We start from the raw sequence: 11201 nt of genomic DNA, 5'->3' as shown, positions 1-11201 counted from the left end.
ATATATATATATATATATATATAAATTATTATTTGCGCATTGTACTAGTTGCAGTGCAGAATAAAGAAGGGGGGCAGTTTCATGTCATTCTACAGCAGATCTAGTAAAAGTGTAAAACCACAGTAACCATTTTTCCCAATAATAATTTGAAACAGGAATGGGAATCATTGCTAATATTACTAAATGACATTTTCTTTAATTAAGTTAGTAATCTACTGTAATTATATAGGTTTGGATGGACTTTATTATTATTCATAGACCGTTTTATTGTCATTAGAGAGGCTTGTATTGATGTTCAATAAGGAAATGAGTAGCATGATAATATGTCATTCTAGTAAAATGGAGGTTTCAGATTGTTATACCATTTTGTCAAAATTCAAGTACGAATAGTTAGGTTTCATTTTGAATTCGAAAGTGACTTAAAAATCTTGCTAAAACGGTATTAATGGTTATATGATGCTGATAAATAAAATAATATCAACTCTTCCGATATTATTTAAGGTGTTATTGGTCTATGCCCCATGTTAGGGTAATTTGGATTACTGACTTCTCAGAGGTCTTTCTTGCACCAAACTTTCAAAAGCATGAGGTACTACATGATCCAGCATTAAATATTATTCATATTTTCAAATTACCCATTGTTCTCAAGTAATTGATGTAATTCAAATAAATTGCCATTGCCATTTATACTCATTATTTATTTCTGCAAAATATTTATATAAAATGCACAATCACAAGCTGTCTCACTATGTTCTGCAATTACCTCCACCATGGAATCAGGTTAAATGTCCCATGCAGATACAGAATTACTTCTTATCATAAAGCAATTTTGCAGGATGAGAATATACATTTTATCAATACTACAAAGAATACATATCAATGCATTTCCAAGAGTCATTTGTTGATATGAAAGCAATACATTTCAGATGTTACATGCTCAGGATGTTGTCTATTCATGTGTTACTTGAATTTGTTGTATTCTGTTTTTAATTGTTATTTTTTGCATGTTATGCACTTACTGTCTCAGAGTGTGAATTCCCTACTGGATTTTCAAGTTTAAAATAAAGGAAAAACTCAATTTTTTATGATTCGTCACATGCTGTGATTAAACAACTGTCCTTCTTTTATAGTTTTCTCATTTTAAGAATGTGCAGTAAAACTCTACAGCCATAAATCTTCTCCAGCTTCATCAACAAGCTTACACCGATACTTCCTGTCATAACATGACATTTAAGAATGCTGAAAGATGCTTAGCTACCTTACTCCAAACCTGTGGTGATAGCTCAGTGCGCTGCAGAAGAAAGTTATATACTCACTTAGAATTAGAATCATTGTACAATTAAAAATAATGCAAACCAAGTGATATATTGAACTGGAGTGATATTAATACCCATGTTGTTTACACATAGGGCAACCAATCCACACATGACATTTCCCATACAGAACACTGAACTTGGTAGTATTACTGCCCGTAGCTTTACTTGGTCCATAAAGTACAAGTAACAATCAGATTAATTTTCAGCAGTGATATGTGCTAACTGCAGTAACATTTTATGCAGGGCTTACAAAGCATTCTTGTGTAAACTCTAAAATAGAATGATTGTGTGGCTGGCATTATGCACTGGTGGAAGATGAAGTAATGCTCAGAATATGGTGACAGAGGTACCATTTTCAGAATCAGAGCTGCTTCCTTGGTGTTTGCCTTTCATCAGTTTTTCCTTCGACTCTTTACTGAGACATCTAGCATCTACAAATATCTGGAACAGATGGTTTCGAAACCGTACTCCAGTGAAGACGTACAGTAAAGGGTTAAGACAGCAGTGCAGCATTCCAATGCTCTCTGTCACCACAATTGCAGACAGTAAGCTGCAATCATGGTTGAGGATGCCAAAGGTCGTCAGAGTTTCTAAGAAGATAGAGATGTTGTACGGGATCCAACAGATAAAGAACACTCCAGTAACCAGAAGTGCAACCTTCGTTGCTCTCTGCTTCTCAAACTGTTGGGAACCACATAAGGTCTTGATAATCATAGAGTAGCAGTAGCACATAACTGCCAAGGGAATGAAGAAGCCAATGATGTGATATATGAAACGTGTTATTAACCACCAGTCTGGATTATTAAAGTAGCACCTGCTTTTATTGTCCTTTGTGGTCAGGTCATAGAAGTGTAATTCAGGCAGGCTAAGTAACAGACACAGGAACCAGACAAATGCACATGTAATATGGACAGATTTTGCTTTGCGTTTCTTGTACTTCTGAATGGCAAGCACAATGGAGGTGTAGCGATCAAAACCAATGCAGCCCAGCAGTAGACTGCAGCAATAGAAGCTGATTTTGTATAGGGAGTTAATGACTTTGCAGAGAAATTGCCCAAAGATCCAGCCTGTGATGGTCTGTGTCACAATAAATGGAAAGGTGGACACCAGGAGCAGGTCTGCCAGTGCCAGGTGAAATAGGTAGTTCTCAGTGATGCTTCTGAACTGCTTGTAGCGAACCATTATAAAAGCAGCAAGCCCATTGCCTACCATACCCAAAAAGAAGACTATTATGTAGATCACTGACATGAAGACCATCCGAAAGTGTATAAGGTCTTCTCCAGTTCCTGCAGATATCCCTGAACATGTCTGGTCAGGATACACATCGGAAGTGTCATTATGAGGAAGGGTGCTTACATTTTCAATGCTATAATCTTGAGAATAATCTGGGAACTGCTAGGAGAAAAAACACAAGGTAATATTAATATTTTTGACCCACAAACTTCACAAATGCTATTATTTTTATTGCTACAGTTTTATCTGGATACTGTGATTTGCACTAATCAAAGACACTCATGTTCAGCTTGTTAAAGTAGCAGCTTCTAAAACGTCAGGTCAGGAGGGAAGAGAGGCAGAGAAAGGAGAGAAGGGGGAATAATATCTAGTCAGGTAATATCAGTGAAGGAATATAGCCAACAGTAAAACAAAATAAGCAATGATTACCACTAAAGCAATGAGCAGTAATGGGGAGTGTCTTTCACTGTTTGACGATGGAATTATGGTCTCTTTTACATATACATATATATATATATATATATATATATATATATATATATATACATACATACATATGTGTGTGTGTGTGTGTGTGTGTCAATTTTATTATTTGTTTGTAATAGGATAGCACTGATTTATTTTGTCATTAGAAATGTTGTAGTTTTATTAAAGAACATACAGTCACTTTGCTTTCAGATAACCAGCATCTTATTTCAGGCAGTGTTACCTTAGGCTGCTTCATGTTGCCAAAAGGTACATTACATAATAATGTGTGTGAGTCAAGCATTTCTTCACTTAGCATTTTATGGACAGTGCCAAGAAAAGAAGAAGTACACTGTTTGCCTGTACTGTATCAAGAGCAGGTCGCCATTTAGTAGGGTGGTAAGGCTTTGTTTTCTTGGTACCTTCCTATTTCTAAGATCTAAGGCCAAAATTATGGAAAAGTGTGTCCACAAACAACTGATGGAACACCTCACCAAAAATAAAATTCTAGCCAACTCCCAACATGGCTTCAGGCCAAATCACAGTACCACATCAGCCCTACTATCCTTTTCTAATACCATCAATAACTTCAGAAACAATAATAAACTATAATCTGCTCTGTTCTTAGACCTCTCCAAGGCCTTTGATATGGTGAACCACATTCAACTCCTCCATACATTAAAAAAACTATCACTCGGCAATTCCACGCTGAAATGGTTCCAATCCTACCTGTCCAATAGGCAACAGGCTGTTCTATGGCAGGACAAATTATCCACATGCCTACCTGTTACACTTGGAGTTCCCCAAGGATCTATTCTTGGCCCTCTTCTCTTCACCATCTTTGTTAATGACCTGCCCACAATCACCCCCCATGCCACATGCATTCTATATGCAGATGATTCGACTATCATCAGCACTGCCTCCAACCTGGCAGACCTCACTGCTTCAACCCAAGACACCTTCAACCTAATAGAAAAATGGTTCTCAAGTCGTCAACTAGTTCTCAACCCCAACAAAACAAAACTACTTACTTTCTCACCCACTAACAAGACTCTTCCCCCCACCTTCTCTAGTACATCCTCCAATGGAATCACTATATCACCAGAAGCTCACACAAAGCTATTAGGTGTTACCATTGATAACTCCCTTAAATTTGACACCCATTTCAATCTAGCCATCAAAACCGGCAATAAAAAGCTTGGCTCTCTCTATAAAGTAAAACACTTTCTCACTCCTCACGCTAAAATTACAATTGCCAGCACACACCTACTATCAACTCTTTTCTATGCCTCCCCCCTTTTTACAAACCTAAACAAGACAACCCTTAACAAACTTGCTTCTTGTTACATTCACATAGCTAGATTTGCCACAAATTCCACCTTTAGAACGCACCACTGCACTAACTTGAAGCAACTAGGGTGGTTAGAGTTTTCCAGCCAACTCCATTTCAACCAACTCAAAACGGCTCACCAGATACTGTATCACCCAGTGAAAACACCAGCTCTGAAAAACATCATTCACCCCTATATTAACCTGCAATCTTTACGCTCCTCCAATAAGATCTTAGCTCAAACTACCAAAGCCAATAATTCTGCTGGGGATTCAATATTCTCAAACTTTGTAGGTAAAATGTGGAACTCCCTACCAACCATGCTCACCTCAGAACCTTCACTCCTACAATTCAAAAAAAAGCTTAAACCCCATCTCAATACTCTCTGGCAATGTCCCTGTTCCAAACCTGATTAACCACTATCATTTACCCTTCTCTTACCTCACTATCCTTAACCGCTTTTTAACAAGGCGCCTCACCTTTGTAACTGACCTATGTTTTTTTTTTATATGCTGCTGTTATTTTTTTTCCAAGATGTGATGTATCTTTATATTGTATTTAGAACTCAACTATCTTCCTTTTTTGCATTAACAATGTTCATATGTCAATATGTTATGTACCTGGAGCTTTTCTCCCCGGGCCTCCACTGAAAATGGACATGTATCCAGTCGGACTCTCCTGGTTAACAAATGTAAAATAAATAAATAAAATAAATAAGATCACCTTCTTTCTTCCTCAAAATACATAATCCCTGTAATATCATTGGACGGCTAGGCAAATTATCAGAAGAGGGCAAGAACATTGCATATGCTAATTTCTGTCATGAGGAGGTCTCTAAGATTAATATATTCATAGTCTATCCTAGCCATTTCTTAGAATACACTTAAATAGCAATTGAGTCCTTCTGGCCAGCTTTACCTAAACAGCATATTTATTCAAAGTCTAGCTTGTTTTTAAAATAACATACTATAGCCCCTTGCTCAGTGTTCATTAATAATATTATATTCATGGAACCAGCTACATTTGTTCCTGACAAGTTCTTTTGTCTATTTTGCCTCTGTCTTACTAAAATTACAATGTTTTCATTGTAAAATCATGTCTGCAGCCATGGCAGTATACTACGAAGTCTGAATAAAGGATTATGAGAAAGCATGGAGGCAACTGCTGGAGAAGTGAACTGAAAGGTAATTTTTATGGAAAAATGTAGTGTGCCCCTCTATTTATATGGCATCACATAATGGAATATAGTTCTGAGACTGTATTAAGGAAGAAGTAAGAAAGGGAGATAACATTTCTTTCAGGAGAAGAAGGAATTGTGGGGAGAGACAACCAGCTTCACAAAAGAGAGAGAGAAAGAATAAATGCAAGTCATCAGTGAAAATGGAAAATGTATAAATGGATGAAAAGTGAGGGACAAGATGAGAAAAAGGTGTATAAGGACGCTACAGAAAAAAAAGCTTAAGGAAATCCTGAAGAATGAGATGATAAAGATGTTGGGATGAGACCAACAGAAAGTGTTCATGCACCTAGGTAAACACAGGAGGAACCAGCAGAGAGGTGCTTTATTTAATGGATGATATCTGAAAGTTTGGCATCTCAGGTACGATTAATAAATGAATTCTTCTTGTCTTTATTTGCAAAGGAATGAAAAGGCAGAATGCCAGCACAGAAAAGTTGAGCAGATATGGGTCGTGAGTCATGAACAGATGGAAAAATGGTGACATGAGAGACAGGCACAAGGTCCAGGTGAGCTACTATCAGTCAGGGGTTAAAAAGTTGGCCTTGATTCCCAGGAAAGTAGAAGCAGAACAATATAGTTTCTCCTTATTAAATGCAGCTGTGCTGCAGGACGTCTGTCTACTGTGGGCAGTCTATTTTATAAATGTAGGTTAAAGATGATACTTACAGGTCTCTTATTTTCACTTCTGTTCTGAAGAAGGACATGAAAAAGATTGCACTAATCATCTGACAGCATGATCTTAGCACTCCAGCCTGATGTATTTCTGTGAAAAAGGGAGTCATGTAGAGGCACTGTATCTAGTTTTAAGCAAGGCCTTTGATATTAAGTCACAGCAAGCTAGTAGAAAATGGAACAGGGGTGGGACCAGTGTGCTTAAACGGTCTGGAAGCTTTCTGTCTCGCTGTTTGGAGAGCATAATTGAGAAGATGGAACTACTAGGAGAAAAGCTAACTGGCAATGGAGTACCAGATTCTCATTGTTAAGTCCAGTCTTGCTAAGTACATTTGCTTCACATCACCCAGCAAAATCAGCTTATGTACAGGTGACAAAAACTGATGCAGTAATCACGAGCGCCAGATTCTGGGGACTGGTGTCAAGTGCATTGTGTGAAGACAGGTTGTAGCTGACACAAAGTAAATTATGCAAGTCTGAGGGCTAAATCCACAGGAGAAAAATCACAATTCTGTTGGGGCGGCATTAATCAGAATAGAGAACAACAAGAATTGTAGGGAAATAATCAGTCCTAAGTAGAATGATGCTGCATGATGTGAAATGCCAGTGGTGAAGGACAGAGTGATACTGTGTGGTAAATCACAGGGAGAGGATCCTAGAAATGCTGACATCATCCTGTATGTGGCACCAGTTAGGATGTAGCTTGAGCTCATACCTCTCAACCTCTTAGCCCAAGAAATCTGGACAAAGGCTGACATAATGGGGGTACAAAAGCCCAAAAATAGGGACAGATTTTAAAAATTGCTCTTATAAACTTAGAAAGTTGCTAGAATAACAGGGCATGTATTAAAATGCAGTTTCTAAAGGCTATGAAGTCTGAAACTCAAATGTATGGCATTATTTACTAATTTAATTCCTCAGATCATCCCACTGATTTGCCAAAAAAAAAAAAAAAAGTTATGTACTTACTATAACATTCCATCTGTGTTGTCCATTTTCATTCTTCCTCAACTAATGGGTTAGGATCCTAAACTGGGCCATTACACTAACTCTTAGCCACCAACAAACTCTTGAGCTCCTTTCCTACACATAATGCACTAAGCCTAAAATCGTCAGATCCTATTTACAACTTGAGAGAGACAGAAACAATAAAAGAATTGCCATAACTGGAGTTCAACACAAGGGACATGTGGGGTCCCTAATAGTCTCATTCCCCCAGAAATCATTTGTGAGAAATGGGTGGGGAGTTGAATGAAAATGGACAACACAGATGGAATAAGTACATAACTTTTTTATCTGATTATGTCAATTTTCATTCATTCCTCAACAAATGGGACTGAGTCCCCAGCTAACTAAATTCCTAGGTGGACTTTAAAGATGGATATTCCTGAATATGGTTGAGCCAAAGGCCGCTCTTCCCCTTGAGACCAGATTTAGTTTGTAATGAGTAATAAAGGTGTGAGAATTTGACCAAGTTGCAGCAGCGCATATGTCGCACATGGATGCTTTAGACTGGAATACAGCGGAAGTAGCCATAGATTTGGTTGAATGAATATTTAATGGTTTTGGTTCATAGGTTCATAGGTTTGTAGGTTCATACTAGGCTATCTGCCCGAGGGCATTTACAAGCCTAGCCCATAGTTTTGTGGCTTACGCCACCCCTTTAGTATGGGGAACTATACCCATTATTTTGCTGTGCCTCTGTCGAGCAGTGACACTGAGGTAATCCCTGGGGTATATCTGCGATCTCCCATCCATTGGTCAAGATTTCTCTTGAACAAGGCCAGCGAGGTGCTCTGCCTCACATATACCGGGATTTTATTCCACAGCATAGGGAGTCTTTGGGTGATGAATCTATCCCTCCAGCACGTCCTATTAATAGCCGTGTCGAGGTTTAAGTGTCCCACCCTTGTGGCTCTGACGGATATAGATTTTTTGAGGTGAAGCATATTCATCAAATCTGGGTTTGACATGGCCTTGTATGTTAGGCAAAGGTCACCTCTGAGCAAGCGTGCGACTGAATAGAGCTGGAGTTCTTTCAGTCGGGCAGCATAGGACAGATGTTTGAGACCCTTTATCCTTTTGGTGAGGAACTTTTGTGGCCTCTCCAGCTGCTGCAAGTGTCAGGTCAGATACATTCCGAATGGGGCATTGTACTCAATCATTGGTCTGATGAGTGATGAGTATAGGGAGACTATGACCTCCCTTGATCTAGATGAGAATCCCTTCATGATAAGGTGGGCAATGTAGAAGGTCTTCCTAACTACTTTAGCTACATGGGTGTCGAATGACAGACTACTATCAACCTGGGTCCCCAGGTCCCTGATAACTTCTTCTGTGTTCAGTGGATTGCCACCTATTTGGTAGCTAGGGGTAACCTTGTTTTTCCCGAAGGGTATGACTATGCATTTTTTGGCATTTAACTTTAGGCCATGGCTCTGGCACCAGTTATCCATTTCTGTGAGACCCTTCTGAAGGATATCTGTGTCAGATGTGTTTTCTACTACGACGCCCAGTTTGCAGTCATCTGCAAACTTTGTCAGCCATAACCCTCCTGTGTTTGCTTGTACTTCGGAAAAGTAGATGCCAAACAAGAGTGGGCCCAGGACTGAGCCATGTAGTACACCACTTGTGACAGGCTTTGAGTCTGACATGGCGCCAGCAACTCTGACCCTGTGGGTTCTGTCACTCAGCCAGTTTGCAACCCATCTTGTGATGTATGGGTTAACATTTAAGCTGATGAGTTTTTCAATGATACCTGAGTGGGGTATTGTATCGAAGGCCTTCGCCAGATCGAGGTAGGCTGTATGGACTGCCTTTCCCTCATCAATGGCTTTGGTGACTGTTTCGAAAAAGTCAAACAAGTTTAGAAGGCATGATCTGCCTTTGACAAAGCCAAACTGGGATGGATCCAAAGTCTGCAAATTCCCTATGTCTTTATTTATGAGGTCCATTATGATCCTCTCCATGGCTTTGCAGATAAGGCTTGTCAAGCTAATGGGCCGGTTATTTCCAGGGTCGGTGGAGGCACCGTCTTTGTGAAGTGGGACCACAGTTGCAGTGCGCCACTCCCTGGGTACGTATCCAGAGGTAAGACTATGATTAAACAGCTGTCCTAGCTGTGGGTTTAATTCCTCATTGAGTTCGTGGAGCACACAGCCGGGGACACCATCAGGTCCCATGGATGCTGTGTTCTTTGCTTTGGAGAGAGCAGTTCTCACTTGGGCGTTGGAGATGTTTGGGGGGCTGCAATCGCTTGGTATAGATATCTCTCCTTTTGGGGGGGAGAAGTTTGCACTGAACCTGTCAGCCAGTATGTTGGCAATGTCTGTAGGATCAGTAATCTTCACATCATTTTGAACTAGTTCTGAGCATATCTGGGAGTTTCCTCCCAGGTTTCTAACATAGCTAAAGAAGGCCTTATGATTGTCTTTTGAGTCTTTAGCTATTTTTCTCTCAAAATTTGCTTTGGATGATTTTATGAGAGCTCTTAGTTTTTACTTATAGTGATCAAGGGTGTCTTACCTTTTAAGGATTTTGCTCTATCTTGTAGTAGCTTCCTCCTTTTGTTGTAGAGTTTGTTTATGGCTGGGGTCCACCAGACTGGACGCTTGCCTTTGGTACAAAGAGTCTTTGTTTTGCTTGGGATTGCCTTATCCATGCAGTCCTGCAGGTGCTGGTAGAAGGCATTTGTAAGTGATTCAGCGGCTTGAGTACTGTTTTCCGCCGGCTCGGGGCCTTAAAGGAGACCACACTAGTCTTTAGAAGTGTGAAGTCGGCTTTCGAGAAGTTCTTTACTGTGGTCTTTTTTATTTCAGGTGGGGGTGGGATGAGGACCTCCAGCAAGATTAGTTTGTGATCTGATCTCACCAGTGAGGGGTATACTTCCGGTGTTGAACATTGTGCTCCCATGTTCGTGATGATGAGATCAAGTATGTTTTCTCCTCTTGTGGGGATGGTGACTAGTTGTTCCATGGCATTTGAGTTTATGAATTCCAGGAACTTTTGGGCTAGGGTGTTTGGGCTTGAGTAGTGTTCCCAGTCTATATTAGGGTAATTGAAGTCACCTAGTATGATGAGGGGATATTCAATTTTTTGTAGACAAATGAAATGCAATCCATCAACCATCTGGCTAGAGTTAGCTTGGTAACTGATTTGCCCAATTTGTAATGTGCAATCAAAACAAACAGTTTGTCTGTCTTTCTATTTTTTTTTTTTTTTTTTTTTGTCTGTGCAGGTAGAAATGTAATTGTCCATGAACATCCAGTAAGTGTGGCATATATTCTCCTTTATTTGTAAAGTTTGGGAAGAATACAGGCAGGTTAATGGCTTGGCTAATGTTGAATTCTGACACCACCTTAGTTAGGAAGGAAGCATTATTACCTAAGGTGACCCTATCCTTGTGGAAAATCAAGTACGGAGGCTCAGAAGATAATGCTTGAAGTTCTGAAATTCTTCCAGCAGATGTAACTGCAACTAAAAAAACAGTTTTCCAGGTCAAAAATTGTAAATCACATTTAGCTGCCAGTTCAAAGGGAGACTGTGTTAAGGCCTGCAGTACCAAATTTAAATCCCATGGTGGTATGTGATCTTTATAAGGAGGTCTAAGTAACAGGGTACCTTTCAAAAAGGCTTTGCACAGTTTAGAGGATGCCAGAGATGAATTCTGAAACACCACATGAAAGTTAGAGGTGGCAGCGATTTGAACTTTAATAGTCAATGAACTAGCACGCCCATTAAATAAACTCACTAAAAATTCAAGAACAAAATGAATCAGGGCCGAGAAGGGGCCTACCTGATTCTGTTTTGCCCAGTAAACAAATCTTCTCTGTATACTTCTGTAGAGTTTCCTCGAAGTGGGTTTATGGGAAGATAACAGTATAGAACAGACCGGTGATGAGAGATTGGTTGCCTGGCTATTAATGGAATTAGAGAAACCATACAG

General features: G+C 39.6%; 1 protein-coding gene across 1 annotated transcript in view; it reads right to left on the bottom strand.

The window, feature by feature from the left end:
• Nucleotides 1-533: 533 nt before the first annotated feature.
• The window catches only part of CXCR5 (C-X-C motif chemokine receptor 5), a 58013-nt gene continuing 47345 nt past the window's right edge, over nucleotides 534-11201 (bottom strand). Inside the window, exon 3 of the mRNA XM_044079441.1 lies at nucleotides 534-2711. Coding sequence (XP_043935376.1) covers nucleotides 1644-2711 — 1068 coding nt within the window. The 3' untranslated portion in view covers nucleotides 534-1643. The remainder of the gene's footprint in view (nucleotides 2712-11201) is intronic.

This window comes from Protopterus annectens, chromosome 8.part0 (genome assembly GCF_019279795.1).
Source record: "Protopterus annectens isolate FY-2018-M chromosome 8.part0, PAN1.0, whole genome shotgun sequence".
NCBI lineage: Eukaryota > Metazoa > Chordata > Ceratodontiformes > Protopteridae > Protopterus > Protopterus annectens.
This window is presented reverse-complemented; position numbering and strand designations above follow the sequence as displayed.